Source organism: Oncorhynchus masou, chromosome 22 (assembly GCF_036934945.1).
Source record: "Oncorhynchus masou masou isolate Uvic2021 chromosome 22, UVic_Omas_1.1, whole genome shotgun sequence".
NCBI lineage: Eukaryota > Metazoa > Chordata > Actinopteri > Salmoniformes > Salmonidae > Oncorhynchus > Oncorhynchus masou.
In genome coordinates this window covers 58,485,544-58,503,699 of record NC_088233.1, presented here as the reverse complement: position 1 = coordinate 58,503,699, position 18,156 = coordinate 58,485,544, and the positions used below count along the sequence as shown (strand labels likewise).

The following is an 18,156-nucleotide window of genomic DNA, read 5'->3' as shown; positions in this document are numbered from 1 at the left end:
CACACCTGTTTTCAATCCCATTCATTACCTGTTGTGTATTTAACCCTCTGTTTCCCCTCATGTCTTTGTCAGAGATTGTTTTATTGTCAGTATAGTGTGAATGTTGTATAGGTGCGCGTCGGGTCCTCGTACCCATGTTTGGTTTGTTTGTACATTTAGTGTTATGGAGCATACTCTTGGAACTTTATTAAAAGACTCCATTTTACACTCAGTTTGACTCTCCTGCATGACACTAGATTGTAGAATACTAGTGAAGACATCAAAACTATACATAACACATATGGAATCATGTAGTAACCAAAAAAGTGCTAAACAAAGAAAAATATATGCATTTCAATTAACAGGTGTGCCTTGTTAAAAGTACATTTGTGGAATTTCTGTCCTTTTTAATATGTTTGAGCCAAACGGTTATGTTGTGACAAGGTGGGGGGGGGGTAGTAGACCTATTTGGTAAAATACCATGTCCATATCATGCCAAGAACAGCTCAAATAAGCAAAGAGAAATGACAGTCCATCATCACTTTAAGTCATGAAGATCAGTCAATACTGGAAAATGTCAAGAAATCTGAAAGTTTCTTCATGTGCAGTTGCAAAAACCATCAAGCGCTGTGATGAAACTGGCTCTCATGAGGACCGCTACAGGAAAGGAAGACCCAGAGTCACCTCTGCTGCAGAGGATAAGTTCATTAGAGTTACCAGCCTCAGAAATTGCAGCCCAAATAAATGCTTCACAGAGTTCAAGTAACAGACACATCTCAACATCAACTGTTCAGAGGAGACTGTGTGAATCAGGCCTTCAGGGTCGAATTGCTGCAAAAGAAATCATTATTAAAGGACACCAATAACAATATGTTACTGCACGGCAAGCAGTACCGGAGCGCCAAGTCTAGGTCCAAGAGGCTTCTAAACAGCTTCTACCCCCAAGCCATAAGACTCCTGAACAGCTTCATCAAATAGCTACCCAGACTATTTGCTACTTTTTGTTATTATCTATAGTCATTTTAATAACCCTACCTGCATGTACATAATTACCTCAATTACCTCGACACCGGTGCAACCGAACATTGACTCTGAACCGGTACCCCGTGTACGGTATATACCCCCGCTATTGTTATTTACTGCTGCTCCTTAATTATTTGTTTTTATTATCTTGTGACTTTTTTCTGTAGGTATTTTCTTAAAACTGCATTATTGGTTAAGGGCTTGTAAGCATTTCACTTTCACTGTATTCTGCGCATGTGACAACTAAATTGTAATTTAATTTGACTTGCTTGGGCCAAGACACATAAGCAATGGACATTAGACCGGTGGAAATGTATCCTTTGGTCTGGTGTTCAAATTGGAGATTTTTGGTTCCAACCACCGTGTCTTTGTGAAACGCGGTGTGAGTGAACGGATGATCTCCACGTGTTTATTTCCCACCGTAAAGCATTGAGGAGGTGGTGTAATTGTGTGTCGGTGCTTTGCTGGTGACACTCTCTGTGATTTATTTAGAATTCAAGGCACACTTAACCTGCATGGCTACCACAGCATTCTGCAGCGATATGCCATCCCATCTGGTTTGGGCTTAGTGGGACTATCATCTATCATTTGTTTCCTGTCAAAATGCAAGGAGTACTTTTGGGGGTCAGGGAAAATGTATTGAGTAAAAAGTACATTATTTTCTATTGGAATGTGGTGAACTCAAAGTAAAAAGTTGGTGACAAAAGTACTCGTTACGTATCGAATGCTTAGCAGGACAGAAAAATGGTGCAATTCACAAACTTATTAAAATAACATCACTGGTCATCCCTACTGCCTCTGATCTGAAGGACTCACTAAACACAACATCTTCATTTGTAAATTATGTCTGCGTGTTGTAGTGTGCCCCTGGCTATCTGTAAATAAAATAAAAAATACAATTGTGTTTCCTGGTTTGCTTAATATAAGCATTTTGAAATGACAGTATAATTTTCAATTACATTTACTTTTGATACTTAAGTATATTTAAAACCAAATACTTTTAGACTTTTACTCAAATAGTGTTTTACTGGGTGACTTTCGCACTTACTTGAGTAATTTTCTATTAAGGTATATTCACATTTACTAAAGTATAACAAATGGGTACTTTTTCCACAACTGAATCTTTGATTGATTAATTTTGGTTCTGATAGAAATTCCCCTGCTTCAAATTCAATAGTTGCTATATTAGCTATATTAGATAATTGATCAGCAGCAAATGTGTAAAGTACTTAAGTAAAAATACAAGTTGGGTTTCCGGGCCAGAGTGGACATTATACCGTGACATTCTGGGGCCTTAATATTTTTAGTGGGGCCTATGTGTGCATGCACTAGCATTTTCTATTTATTATGGGCCTAATAGTAAAGATGTCATTAAAAAAAATAGTGTTTCCTTTTAATTTGGCCTGAACACAATCATGATGTTTTCATCTTATTGTCAAATACATAACTTCAAAAAGTAGGCTACCTGAGCATTTTTGTCCACTCCAAAAAAACTCCAGCATCCAAACAGTGCACTGTGCACTCACGCCAATTGATGAATGGAAAGAGAATCATCGGTTGCAAAACACCAAAAGTGTTATGACATTCGGCTATTGTCACTGGGTCTACATTCTTGTAGCCTAAATTAATTGATGCGTCATGCTGACAAAATTACCTTTTTTTGTAGAAAGAAAAGTTGGCACACCTGAAAAGGGTCTGAGAAACGGGACAGTCCCAGGATGAGAAGTACAGCCACAAGGGATAGTTAAAAAAAAATCATGACACAGAGGTGGGGGTGGAGTTCCGTGAATCTGATTAGGAACACCTGCTCTTTCCACGACATAGACTGACCAGGTGAATCCAGGTGAACGCTATGATTCCTCATTGATGTCACCTGTTAAATCCACTTTAATCAGTGTAGATGGTGCTTGCAACGGCAGGGTTGTGGGTTTGATTCCCGAAGGGGAACCAATATGATGTATGCAGATGTATGCACTCACTACTGTATGTCGCTCAAGATAAGAGCATCTGCTAAACTACTGAAAGGTAATTGTGTATGTGTGCAATTCAGAGAGTGAATGGGCAAGGCAAAATATTTAAGTGCCTTTGAAAGATGTATGGAATTAGGTGTCAGGTTTAAGTCGGTCAAGAATTGCAATGCTGCTGGGTTTTTTTTTAACGCTCAACAGTTTACTTTGTTATTAAGGACGGTCCACTACCCAAAGGACATCCAGCCAACTTGACATAATTGTGGGACACATTGGAGTCATCATGGGCCAGCCTAACTGTGGAATGCTTTCGAAACCTTGTAGAGTCCATGCCCTGACAAATTGAAGCTGTTCTCAGGGCAAAAGGGGGTGCAACTCAATATTAGGAAGGTGTTCCTAACGTTTTGAACACTCAGTGTACATCATTCCTAAAGACACACATAGAGCCTGCAGCAGCACTCAGAAGTGAAGGACAGAGACATTGTGTGTGAGTTGACAAATCATGAGGCAAATTGGTATAAAAAAATATAAAGATTTTGCCTCAATATTTTGTATTAAACTAAATCAAAAGGGGTGGGACGTTGCCCCACCTGATTCAAAAGTGATGGGGGGAAAATGCCAGCTCGTCACATTTATTTTTCTTCTTGGTGGCCCTGACTCATCCTATGTTTACTTATGAGGTGGGACCATACACATAATTCTGAATGGTCAGTAAAACTCTTCTAAGTCCATAGCTGTGTCCATATGCCTGTTCTACACCCAATGGTTCTGGGTGCCTGTACTGTGGACTCACGTCTGCATGCTGAACACTATTTTGGATACCCTGAGGGAACAATAGTGGAATAACTGAAGAATGAATAGCCTCGGAGAACATGGGTGGAATAAGTATACAGATTTTACAGTGTCTCCCCGTACTATATAGAACACACTGCATCCTGGCATATTTTAATTGTTGTCTTTTGTGGAGGAAGTAGTGTGTCTAGATCAAAGGTTAGTGAAGGTGTATCACGTGATGAGTAAACTTTCCGAGACCCGGAGACTTGCTTAAGTACATTCCATCACACACCCTTGAATGTCCTTGTCTGACACACACGCACACACACACACACACACACACACACACACACACACACACACACACACACACACACACACACACACACACACACACACACACACACAAACACACACACACACACACAAAAACACAAAAACATAAAAACATGCACAAAACTGACACTGAAGAGCCAGAGAGCCAATGAAATAATAAAGGCTAAATTGGTCGGTTGTCTTCTCGCTTGACCAGTTCACAGATGTGCTTTGCATTAGGTCCTCTGAGACACACAGGGCCTCCGCGGACAGAGTTCATTACACTGTGCTGAGCAGGTTACACATCGAGCACGGCTCTTCTTATCACACTTTCTCTGCTTAATTGGCCTGCCTTCTGTTCCCTATTGTTATAGCAGTTAGACGTATGTCTGTGTGTGTGCGTGCGTGCATGTGTGTGCGTATAAGTGCGTATATGCGTGTCCGTGTGTGTCCGTGCGTGTTTGAACTGCTTACAGCTCGGAAATTAGAGTAACTTCTAGTGCTCTGGTCTAAGGTGACATGTTAGAAGGTGAAAAATGGTTTTGGAGAAACGATCTCATCCACAAGCTAATGCAAAATAGATGGAGAGTATGTTTTCACTACTCAGGCTCTAATGTGAGGAAATGACAGTTTAAGTCTGCAAACCCTATTTCCTATTTTGACCGAGGCCCACAAAAAAGGACAACATGGAGAGAAAACATCTTCTCTTGAATTACAGTGCAAAAAACACCTATAGTAGCAATTATTTGCAGATCTATAATTACTTGTGATTCATTTTCTCGAATAAAATCATTTTTTCAAAGGGTACAGTGCCTTTGGAAAGTATTCAGACCCATTGACTTTTCCCAAATTATGTTACATTACAGCTTTATTGTACAATGGATTAAAACATTTTTTTTAAATCCTCAGCAATCTACACGTAATACCAAAGCGAAAACAGGTTTTTACAAATTTTTGCCAATTTATTAAAAAAATAATATGTATTTAAATAAGTATTCAGACCCTTTGCTATGAGACTCGAAAATGAACTCAGGTGCATCCTGTTTCCATTGATCATCCTTGAGATGTTTTTACAATTTGATTGGAGTCCACATGTGGTAATATCCATTGATTGGGCATGATTTGGAAAGGCACACACCTGTCTATATAAGGTCCCACAGTTTACAGTGCATTTCAGAGCAAAAACCAAGACATGATGTCAAAGGAATTGTCCGAAGAGCTCGGAGACAGAATTGTTTTGAGGCACAGCTCTGGGAAAGGATACCATAACATGTCTGCAGCTTTGAAATTCCCCAAGAACATAGTGCCCTCAATCATTCTTAAATGGAAGAAGTTTGGAACCACCAAGACTCTTCCTAGAGCTGGCCTTCCGGCCAAACTAAACAAACCGGTGAGAAGGGTCTTGGTCAGGGTGGTGACCAAGAACCCAATGGTCACTCTGATAGAGCTCTAGATTTCCCCTGTGGAGATGGGAGAATCTTCCAGATGGACAACCATCTCTGAACCACTCCACCAATCAGGCCTTCATGGTAGTAACCAGACGGAAGCCACTACCCAGTAAAAGGCACATGACAGCCAGCTTGGAGTTTGCCAAAAGGCACCTAAAGGACTCTCAGTCCATGAGAAGCAAGATTCTCTGGTCTGATGAAACCAATATTGAACTCTTTGGCCTAAATGCTGAGCACCTGGAGGAAACCTGGTACCATCCTGGTACCATCCCTACAGTGAAGCACGGTGGTGGCAGCATCATGCTGTGGCAGCATCATACCTTCCAATAGAACAACGACCCTAGCACACAGTCAAGACAACAAAGGAGTGGCTTCGGGACAAGTCTCTGAATGTCCTTGAGTGGCCCAGCCAGCCTGGACTTGAACTCGATTGAACGTCTCTGGAGAGACCTGAAAATAGCTGTGTAGCAACGCTTCCCATCCAATCTGACAAAGCTTGAGAGGATTATGGTAGAAAAATGACAAGATTATGTTTATGTTTACATACTGTTTATGCATCAAATAAGGTTTGATGAGTACTCTCTCGTCTGTGTCTGTGGGACTGAGTTGGGCCTCTGGGGCTCAGCGCTGGCAATTGATTATTGATGGCTTGGTGATAAAACCTACAGCCTGCATTCCATATACTGAGTTGGTGTTTGTGTACTTTGAGGTACCAGGGAGGAGATGTCTCTCGTGTGGATGGCTGATGGGAGGAACCTTGTCTTAGGGGGCAAACCCTGGATTCTTTAAAATTGGAACAGTCTTCACAATAAATGCTATCTGGCTGGGGAATACTCCTTTCTCACATACAAATCCTAACCTTTTGACCTATTCCAGACATATGTTGTTTGGTCATGTATTCAGGAGGATGTGTCTTAACTATAAAATACTGTTCTGCTCTGTTCTGCTCTTTGAGCTCTTGGCATCACACTTCAGAGTGTGGGATCGACCAGCTTCGTTATTGCAATAATTAATCAATATTAAATAAAGATGGATGTCTCTCTCACTGAATTCAAATATTCCACAACAGGATTTGCATACCTAAGAAGAGTCGAGCATGTATATATACAGTATAGATATTTGCAACAATTTCAAAACACCTGTTTTCGCTTCGTCATTATGGGTACACACCGATTATATTTGTTTAGAATAATGCAGTAACATAACTAAATGTGGAAAAGGGCAAGGTGTCTGAAAACTTTCCAAATGCACTGTATATACACTACTGTTCAAAAGTTTGGGGTCACTTCAATCCAGGTGTGTGGTTTAGCCAAGTCTTTAAGAGGATTCATGCCATGTTTGTTATTCTAGCCAGGGCCTCAGATACGTTTCTGAGATACTAAGAGAGGGAGACAGATTTTTGATCATTTTTGTTTACATTTAGATCATAAAAATGTATATCACTGGGGTAGGCGGCACCTGATTCTAGATCAGCACTCCTACACTGAGATGTTTTGTTAATAAGGGACCTGGTCTCAGAGCGGATTAAAATATACTTCAGAGAGACCAAACACTAAATCCTATCCTGTGAACTTACCTCAGGTTTCCATGGCAACTTCTTGTGGCGCTGGCTGAGAAACTTCCTGATGTGGGCATGGTCTTTGGAGTCAGCTCCAACAGCATTGGACTCATCCTCCTGGAGAACGACAGAGAACATGGTCAGTGGGGGTTGAGACAGGGATGACAGTTATGGAGAAAAGAGAGAGAAAGAAAAAGCATCCAAAGGACCTAGAAATTGAAGAAAGTACAGGTCGAGATGAAAGATGGATTATGGTAAAGAGGAAGAGGGAAAAATATGCACATTACAGGATGAAAAAGCAGATGAGAATATGAGAGAGGGATAATGGGAAAGATTGTACCGTTACTCTTTCAGTGTATAAATCAAAAAGTGCAACAATAGAAATGTGGTATCACTTGCAGTGCACGTAAATAGCTAATTTATCCACTTATCCATCCATTCACAGTTCTAGCCTCCTGTGACCACATCAACAGAAACAACATTTTTATATTTCTTATTTAACCTTTAAATCAAACAAACAAAAATCCCATGACATAGACATATCATTAAATTCTTGTTAATCTAACTGCACTGTCCAATTTACATGAGCTATTACAGTGAAAGAAAACCATGCTATTGTTTGAGCAGAGTGCACAATTATGAACTTGAACATGTATTAATAAACCAATTAGGCACATTTGGGCAGTATTGATACAAAGTTTTGAACATGTATGCAATGGTTCATTGGATCAGTCTAAAGTTTGCACATACACTGCTGCCACATAGTGGCCAAAATCTAAATTGTGCCTGGGCTGGAATAATGCATTATGGGCTTTCTATTGCATCTTTTACCAGATTTAATGTGTTATATTATCCTACATTAATTTCACATTTCCACAAATTTAAAGTATTTCCTTTCCTTTCAAATGGTCTCAAGAATATGATCATCCTTGCTCCAGGTCCTGAGCTAGAGGCAGTTAGATTTGGGTATGTCATTTTAGGCAAAACACATTTTTAAAGGGTCAGATCCTTAAGACGTTTAGAACAAATTCTTATTTACAATGGTGGCCAACTCCGGCTAAATCTGGATGATGCTTGGCCAATTATGTGCCACCCTGTGGGACTCCCAATCACAGGCAGATGTGATACAGCCTGGATTCAAACCAGGTACACCTACTGCACTGAGATGCAGTGCCTTAGACTGCTGCGCCAGTCATGGATGTGTCCTAAATGGCATCCTATTCCCTATAGAGTGCATTACTTTTGAACAGAGCCCTATTTCTTTAACCTTTAATTTGACAGGGAGTCATGCTGAGACCAATGTCTTTTTTTACAGATGATCCGTGTATCAGACATACACATCAATACACACCAATATACACTATTGTTGTATTTTATCTTGAAATACACTTATTCATGTTACCTTACAATAACTTATTGATTACTTGACATGCATAATGATTGTATATGTTGGGGTCAATAGAGGGTGGATAAGAACTAGGTGTATGGAAAGTTACTGAGTGAGAAAATGGGGGGGAGGCAAAACATGTTATTCTTAAAACTTCCTATGGCTGCGGTCCCTGTACAGGGATCAAAATCATCGGAAATTTCAGAGCGCCAACTAATAGTACTCGATACGACTCAAACTTTCATTAAAACACACATGCAGGGTACTCAATTAAAGCTACACTCGTTGTGAATCTAGCCAACATGTCAGATTTTTAAAATGCTTTTCGGCGATAGCATGCAACCCCCGAAATACACAAAGGGGACGTAAACAAAATAATTAGCGTAGCCGGCGCTACACAAAACGCAGAAATAAAATATAAAACATTCATTACCTTTGACGAGCTTCTTTGTTGGCACTCCTATATGTCCCATAAACATCACAATTGGGTCTTTTTTCAATTAAATAGGTCCATGTATACCCAAAATGTCCATTTATGAACACCGTCAGATCCAGGAAAAAACTCAGTTTCAAAAAAAGTTGCCTATAAACTTTGACAAAACACTTCATACTACTTTTGTAATCCAACTTTAGGTATTAGTAAACGTTAATAATCAATCAAATTGATCACGGGGAGATCTGTATTCAATAGCAGCAAGTCTTGAAATCATGGTCCATACTCTCCCTTTCATAACTTCCTCCGGTGTACTCAACGACAGGAAGTGCCTATTTCTCATTTGACCAAGGATTAACTTCAACACAATTCCCAACACTGGCGACATCGTGCGGAACCTGTAGGAACTGTAAACCGGATGCTATCTATTTTCCCTTGCCATAGACAATACAGAGACTGGCGGATGGAAAAAAAATGTGTTTTTTTGTGAACAGTTTTCCTTGGGATTTTGCCTCCTACACACGTTCTGTTATAGTCACAGACATGATTTAACCAGTTTTATAAACTTCAGAGTGTTTTCTATCCACACATACTAATCATATGCATATACTATATTCCTGGCATGACTAGCAGGACGTTGTAATTTTGCGCGATTTTTAACAAAAAGCTGAAAAAATTCACACGCTCTTATACATGTTTTAAATCTCATGGATCCTATAGAGGGAGGCAAAGGGCAACAGTCTCGTTTCAGTCACTGATAAGGTAGGACAGCCGTGGATAAGGGAGGAGTGAGGAATTTGGCCCCATGTCAGGTCAGATGAAGTGACATGGAACACACATATACTTACATGCACACAAATGTTCTAGCAGGAGGCGGGGCCATGACTACACAAGTGAGAGGAACAAATTAAGACCATGACTAGCAACAGAGATGTATTGGCTGTCTACATGTGCAAGGACTTGACTCTACCTAGTAGGAGGGTATAAATAGCACTAGTCAAAAGTTTGGACACACCTACTCATTCAAGGGTTTTTCTTTATTTTTTACTATTTTCTGCATTGTAAATTAAAGTGAAAATATCAAAACTATGAAATAACACATATGTAGTAGCCAAAAAAGTGTTAAACAAATAAAAATATATTTTAGATATTAGATTCTTTAAAAGTGTTCATCCTTTGCTTTGATGACAGCTTTGCACAGTCTTGGCATTCTCTCAATCAGCTTCATTAGGTAGTCACCTGGAATTCATTTAAATTAACAGGTGTGCCTTGTTAAAAGTTAATTTGTCTGAGCCAATCAGTTGTGTTGTGACAAGGTTAGGGGGGGGCCCTATTTAGTAAAAGACCAAGTCCGTATTATGGCAAGAACAGCTCAAATAAGCAAAGAGAAATTACAGAACAGTACATCATTACTTTAAGACGTGAAGGTCAGTCAACACGGACCATTTCAAGAACTTCAAATGCAGTCGCAGAAACCATCAAGAGTTAATGATGAAACTGGCTCTCAAGAGGACGGCCAAAGGAAAGGAAGACCCAGGTTACCTCTGCTGCAGAGGATAAATTCATTAGAGTTAACTGCACCTCAGATTGCAGCCCAAATAACAGACACATCTCAACATCAACTGGTCAGAGGAGACTGCGTGAATCAGGCCTTCATGGTCAAATTGCTGCAAAGAAACCACTACTAAAAGACATCAATAATAAGAAGACAATAGCTTGGGCAAAGAAACACACGCAATGGACATTAGATCAGTGGAAATCTGTCCTTTGGTCTGATGAGTCCAAATTTGAGATTTTTGCTTCCAACCACCAACCACCACGTCTTCAATAATTGTATCTTTATTTAACTAGGCAAGTCAGTAAAGAGCAAATTCTTATTTTCAATGACAGCCTAGGATCAGTGGGTTAAACTGCCTTGTTCAGAGGCAGAACGACAGTTTTTTTTTACCTTGTCAGATCAGGGATTTGATCTAGCAAACTTGGACCGCTTAGCGAAGAAAAAGCAACCAACAAGTGTTCAGCATATGTTGGAACTCCTTCAAGACTGTTGGAACAGCATTCCTCATCTAGCTGGTTGAGAGAATGCCAAGGGAAAGGATGAACACTTTGAAGAATCTAAAATATATTTTGATTTGTTTCACACTTTTTTGGTGACTAGCTGATTCCATATGTGCTATTTCATAGTTTTGATGTCTTCACTATAATTATATAATGTAGAAAATAGTACAAATAAAGGTAAACCCTTGAATGAGTAGATGTGTCCACTTTTGACTGGTACCGTATGTGCTTGTGTAAACATGCATTTGTCTGCAGGTGTTTGACCCAGTGGGTGAATAAACTTGGTTTGAGCTTTTCCAAGTCATCCATTTGAGTTTTTACACTGTTCGTTTAGAACCTAACACTATACACATCAACTGAGTGAACAAAACATTAGAAACACCATCCTAATATTGAGCTGGAACTCCCCACCCCTTTTGATTTAGTTTAATACAAAATATTGAGGGAAAAGCTTTTTATACCAATTTCTCTGTCCTTCACTTCTGAGTGCTGCTGCAGGCTCTATGTGTGTCTTGACAAATGATGTTCACTGAGTGTTGAAAACATTAGAACAGCTTCCTAATATTGAGTTTCTTAGAACAGCTTAAATTTGTCGGGGCATGGACTCTACAAGGTGTTGAAACTGATCTACAGGACGCTGGCCCATGTTGACTCCAATTCTTGCCACAGTTTGTCAAGTTGGCTGGCTGATGTTTGGGTGGTGGACAATTCTTGATACACATGGGAAACTGTTGAGCATGAAAAACCCAGCAGCTTTGCAGGTCTTCATGCACTCAAACCAGTGTGCCTAGCAACTACTGCCATACCCCGTTCAAAGTCACTTAAATCATTTACCTTGCCCATTCACCCTCTGAATGGTATTCAGACCCCTTGACTTTTTCCACATTTTGTATGTTACAGCCTTATACTAAATTGGATTAAATATTTGTTTTCCTCATCAATCTACACACAATACCCCATAATGACAAAGGGAAAATAAAAACTGAAATACGTTATCTACATAAAATATTCAGACTCATTGCAATGAGACTCAAAATTGAGTTCAGGTGCATCCTGTTCCCATTGATCATCCTTTACATGTTTCTACAACTCGATTGGAGTCCACCAGTGGCAAATTCAATTGATTTTTACATGATTTGGAAAGGCACACACCTGACTATATAAGGTCCCACAGTTGACAGGGCATGTCAGAGCAAAAACCAAGCCATGAGGTCAAATGAATTGTCCGTAGAGCTCCGAGACAGAATTGTGTTGAGGCACAGATCTGGGGAAGGGTACAAAACATTCTGCAGCATTGAAGGTCGCTAAGAACACAGTGACCTCCATCATTCTTAAATGGACGAAAAGTTTGGATCCACCAAGCCACTTCCTAGAACTGGCTGCCCAGCCAAACTGAGAAATCGGGGGAGAAGGGCCTTGGTCAGAGAGGTGAGCAAGAACCCGATCGTTACTCTGACAGAGCTCCATAGTTCCTCTGTGGAGATGGGAGAACCTTCCAGAAGGACAACCATCCATGCAGCTTGGAGAGTGCCAAAAAGCACCTAAAGGACTCAGACAATGAGAAAAAAGATTATCTGGTCTGATGAAACCAAGATTGGACTCTTTGGCCTGAATGCCAAGCATCACGTCTGGAGTAAACTTGGCACCATCCCTATGTTAAAGCATGTTGGTGGCAATATCATGCTGTGGGGACGTTTTTCAGGGACTGGGATACTAGTCAGGATCAAGAGAAAGATGAACGGAGCAAAGAACAGAGAGATCCTTGATGATAACCTGCTCCAGAGGCCCTCAGATTGGGGTGAAGGTTCACCTTCCAACAGAACAACGAATCTAAGCACACAGCCAAGACAACACAGTAGTGGCATCGGGACAAGTATCTGAATCTCTGTGAGTGGGAGTGGCCCAGCCAGAGCCAGGACTTGAACCCCATCGAACATCTCTGGAGAGACCTGAAAATAGCTGTGCAGCTTGAGAGTACTTGAGAGGATCTGCAGAGAAGAATGGGAGAAACTCAACAAATACAGGTGTGCCAAGCGTGTAGCTTCATACCCAAGAAGACTCGAGGCTCTAATCACTACCAACAGTGCTTCAACAAAGTACTGAGTAAAGGTTCTGAATATTGGAACATGTTCTGCTCATAGCGGTGTGATGTTTCAGTTTATTTTTGTATTTTTTTGTTTGTAGCAAAAATGTCTAAAAACCTGTTTTTGCTTTGTCATTATGGAGTATTGTGTGTAGATTGATAAAGGGGAAAAAAAAACATTTAATCCATTTTAGAATAAGGCTGTAACTTAATAAAATGTGGAAAAAGTAAAGGGGTTTGAATACTTTCCGAATGACTTGTACATTCACAATCCATGTCTCAAGGCTTAAAAATCCTTAAACTGTCTCCTCCCCTTCATCTACACGGATTGAAGTGGGTTTATCAAATTACATAAATAAGGGATCATAGCTTTCACCAGGGTTCACCTGGTATGTCTAGGTCATGGAAAGAGCAGGTGCTACTAATGTTTTGTACACTCACATCAATACACAAGATGCAAAACAAAATCATATAAAACAGACACATTCTTCAGTAACAAAATAATTATATCAGCCATCTGAATTGTTCTACAGGCACCAATTCTTCTAATTTTAGAGAGTTTAGGAAATTATTTCACAAGTGCGGTGCAAAAGAACTAAAAGCAGATTTAAGTAACTCACTGGATATCGAAGGGATCTTCAGGGTTAGCCATCCTTGGTAGTTTGTATGCCTATAGGTTAACAATGAAGTTAAGGCACAGGTTCCCAAACTGTGGGGACACCAACAAGAGGGGTGTGAACAGTGTGTGTCATGTACAGTGCTTGTGCCCATAGAAATAAATGTGGCATGTGCGCGCATGCACACGGGCAGGGGGGAGAGTCGCAGGATGTTCGCCAATGCTGGAAGGGGGGTCTGAGTGGAAAAGTTTGGGAACCCCTGATGTAAGGTACAGCAGAAGTTTATTCAAGAGGGCTTCAAAAACAAAAAGAGTGCAATGCATTGATCTACAAGACTTCAAAAAGGGCCAGACTACTTTCTGAAAACGAAAGCAATGATGTATACAGAACCTGTCGCCAATAATAACGTGTCGTTTGTTATGATAAACTGTGTCCAAACACAGTGGAAGCTGCATTCATATAAACAATATCACCATAATCTATAACCGGTATGAATGTCGACTGAATTATTTGTTTTCTGCTATTTAACGAAGGGCATGCCCTATTCCGATAAAGGAAGTCCATTTTAATTCCTAACTTCTTAACTTACTCATCAATATGCTTTCTGAAAGATAGCTTTTTGTCCATGCAATTTACAATGTAATGTATCCCCAAAGAAGCAGCAGATATGAAACCAGACTGAGATCAAGTGAATATTAATCAAGTCAGAGGGGTCACCATCTTTGTGGAGAGGGAGCACATGAGCAGACTCCCAGACCCTAGCAGCACATGAGCAGACTTCCAGACCCTAGCAGCACATGAGCAGACTCCCAGACCAGAGCAGCACATGAGCAGACTTCCAGATCCTAACCGCACATGAGCAGACTCCCAGACCAGAGCAGCACATGAGCAGACTTCCAGACCCTAGCAGCACATGAGCAGACTCCCAGATCCTAACCGCACATGAGCAGACTCCCAGACCCTAGCAGCACATGAGCAGACTTCCAGACCCTAGCAGCACATGAGCAGACTCCCAGACCCGAGCAGCACATGAGCAGACTCCCAGACCCTAGCAGCACATGAGCAGACTTCCAGACCCTAGCAGTACATGAGCAGACTCCCAGACCCTAGCGGCACATGAGCAGACTCCCAGACCCTAGCAGCACATGAGCAGACTTCCAGACCCTAGCAGCACATGAGCAGACTCCCAGACCCTAGCCGCACATGAGCAGACTTCCAGACCCTAGCAGCACATGAGCAGACTTCCAGACCCTAGCAGCACATGAGCAGACTCCCAGACCCTAGAAGCACATGAGCAGACTTCCAGACCCTAGCAGCACATGAGCAGACTCCCAGACCCTAGCCGCACATGAGCAGACTCCCAGACCCAAGCACCCAAGATAATTGTCAGGTAAAAAATGTGTCACTAACCAGGTTTCCATCCAATCTTTTTATGCGAGTAAGGTCCATAAAAATTTCAGGACAGGCCTCAATAAACTTTCCAAATGTCGATATAACCAAATACACTAGGAAATACGCTGGGAGCATTTGTGTCGGTAAAATGAATTATGCGAGAAACGTCAGTGGAACACGCAAGACAAGGTGGGGATCTTTTGTGTCGGTAAAATGAATCACGCCAGAAATGTCAGAGGAAAATGTATGCGCAAATATGGATATATTTACCTCATATCGTAGTAAACTTGGAGACACTTGCTGACATGTGGTCATCCCACTACGACTCATCGGGAAGCATGTAGTTTATTAGGCTACAGATGAAATAAGTTACGATGCACTTCACAGGGTGGTGAAAGTGCAAGGTGATGAACTTGATGCTCCTTTCCAATAAATATTGAGGGTCTAATTCTGGTGACTGAATCATCGATGCTCGTCTATCATTTGACAAATAAAAATAATCTGATGCGCGCTGTTGGCTAGAGCACACGTGCCAATACCAGAGTGTGCCCACTGGCTAAATAACATAACATTTTTTGTGAGAAAACCATCTGTAGAGTTGAAAATGCGATGGACACCCATTTAACATTTTTCTTTCCGGTACAAAAGCTCTGACGAAGGCCGTGAGGCCGATACGTAAGCTTATTAAAGATCAGTGATACTATCAAGAGCAGTGTGCGGTTTCCCTTTTCCTCCGTCTTGTTCAACTGTTACATGCACCTGCAAAAAAGATTGCTCGGATGTGCCTTTTGAATTTTGAGGTACATGGGAATTTAACAAAATAGTATTTTTATGTGCACTACTTCATCACGCACAGCCATTTAGCTGCAACAATTCAATTTGATGGAGACACATCTCTGGAAGGGCAATTTTGAAAACATTCCCATGAAAATCTGTCGCCAATTGAATGGAAACTGATACCACAATTAGGGGACTAGAAAGCTGCAGCAAGAAAGGCTCATGTGCCCTGATCAAAAGTAGTGCACTGCATACTGTACAGTAAGGAATGGTGTTGTCACGATACCAGAATTTTGACTTCAATACCAATACAAGGTTAAGTATTGCGATACGCGATACCATCACGATACTCGATACCAAAACGATACCACAGCAAAAAAAGGTGTATTGGCCAAAGTCACAGAATAGCAGTTGATCTAGACATATCTTTTGAGTTCAATATCATACAATATAAAATAAAAAATATGCATACATTCGAGAAAATCAATTATATAATCATACAATCAATTTGATTTCATTTACTTAAAAAAACACATGTTTAACTACATAACATAATGGTAATCATTCATTTGAATGGTAAATCTCTAGTCTGGTGATAAACTGGGTAAATCAAGATGTACTGTAGCCTAGGCCTATTCACAATACAGGTAAATGCATATTCAACAGGAGTTTGTGCATGCATTGATTTATTGAGCTTGTTTTGGCTGATTTCATTGGAGTACAGATGACAATCTGTTTCCCTTCCATCTGGGAATTATTTTATTATACTGACCAACACTATTTGCATAGAAAAAGCAATCTCTTCTTTTTATAAAAGTGTGCACTGTCTCTTTAAGACCCATGACTTCTGAGGCGCTAGAGGGTGCAATGAAGTAGGTGTGCTTTGCTTGAGCTCTGCTCAATTTTTAAACAAATTCATATTTATCTTAACCTCTCACAACCTATAACTTCAAACATTGTCTGGCAATATGAAAGGGAAAAGGCACCAAAAAAGGGGCACTAAACAAGATCATTTGAATGAGATTGACAATTAACCAATTTCAACATCACCGACCCATGAGGAGTTAGCTGAAGATGCTAGCTCCCAAGAGTTCCCCACATAACCTACTCAAAGTGACCTACTGGCTGCTATAAACTCACTAAGCAAGGTGGACACAAGGTTGGCCGATATCTCAATGCCCATCTGCGGCCTGCTAAACGTTAGCTGTCTTATCGGCTGCTATCTGAATAGACAATCGGACAATTTCTTTATTTTTATTATTATTATTATTTTATTTATTTTTTATTCTTGGGCCTCTATAACATATCTATTGTTTTTTTTTGGTTGTTGTGTGATTGGATTAATCCCCTCTACCACACGGAACCCCACTAATCTACTGACGAAACGCAAGAGGTGGCAAATAACAGACCTCCATCCTATGCTAGCTTGCTACCGATGGCCTGGCTAGCTGTCTAAATCGCCATGACCCCCAACCAACCTCTCCACTCACTGGACCCTTTTGATCACTCGACTAAGCATGCCTCTCCTTAATGTCAATATGCCTTGTCCATTGCTGTTCTGGTTAGTGTTTATTGGCTTATTTCACTGTAGAGCCTCTAGTCCTGCTCACTATACCTTATCCAACCTATTAGTTCCACCACCCACACATGCAATGACATCTCCTGGTTTCAATGATGTTTCTAGAGACAATATCTCTCTCTTCATCACTCAATACCTAGGTTTACCTCCACTGTATTCACATCCTACCATACCTTTGTCTGTACATTATACCTTGATGCTATTTTATCGCTCCCAGAAACCTCCTTTTACTTTTTGTTCCAGACGTTCTAGACGACCAATTCTTATTGCTTTTAGCCGCAACCTTATTCTACTCCTCCTCTGTTCCTCTGGCGATGTATAGGTGAATCCAGGCCCTGCAGTGCCTAACTCCACTCCTATTCCCCAGGCGCTCTCTTTTGACAACTTCTGTAACCGTAATAGCCTTGGTTTCATGCATTAGAAGCCTCCTCCCTAAGTTTGTTCTATTCACTGCTTTAGCACACTCTGCCAACCCGGATGCTCTAGCTGTGTCTGAATCCTGGCTTAGGAAGACCACCAAAAATTCTGAAATTTTAATTCCAAACTACAACATTTTCAGACAGGATAGAACTGCCAAAGGGGGCAGTGTTGCAATCTACTGCAAAGATTTCTGTCCTACTATCCAGGTCTGTACCGAAACAATTTGAACTTCTACTTTTAAAAATCCACCTCTCTAAAAACAAGTCTCTCACCGTTGCCGCCTGCTATAGACCACCCTCTGCCCCCATCTGTGCTCTGGACACCATATGTGAACTGATTGCCCCCC

At 40.7% G+C, this 18,156-nt stretch overlaps 1 protein-coding gene across 1 annotated transcript in view; it reads right to left on the bottom strand.

Annotated features, from left to right (window-relative positions):
* b4galnt4a (beta-1,4-N-acetyl-galactosaminyl transferase 4a) overlaps positions 1 to 18,156 on the bottom strand; it is a 493,079-nt gene that overhangs the window by 193,186 nt on the left and 281,737 nt on the right. The window contains exon 3 of the mRNA XM_064930637.1: positions 7,083 to 7,181. Within this exon, the coding sequence (XP_064786709.1) occupies positions 7,083 to 7,181 (99 nt within the window). The remainder of the gene's footprint in view (positions 1 to 7,082; positions 7,182 to 18,156) is intronic.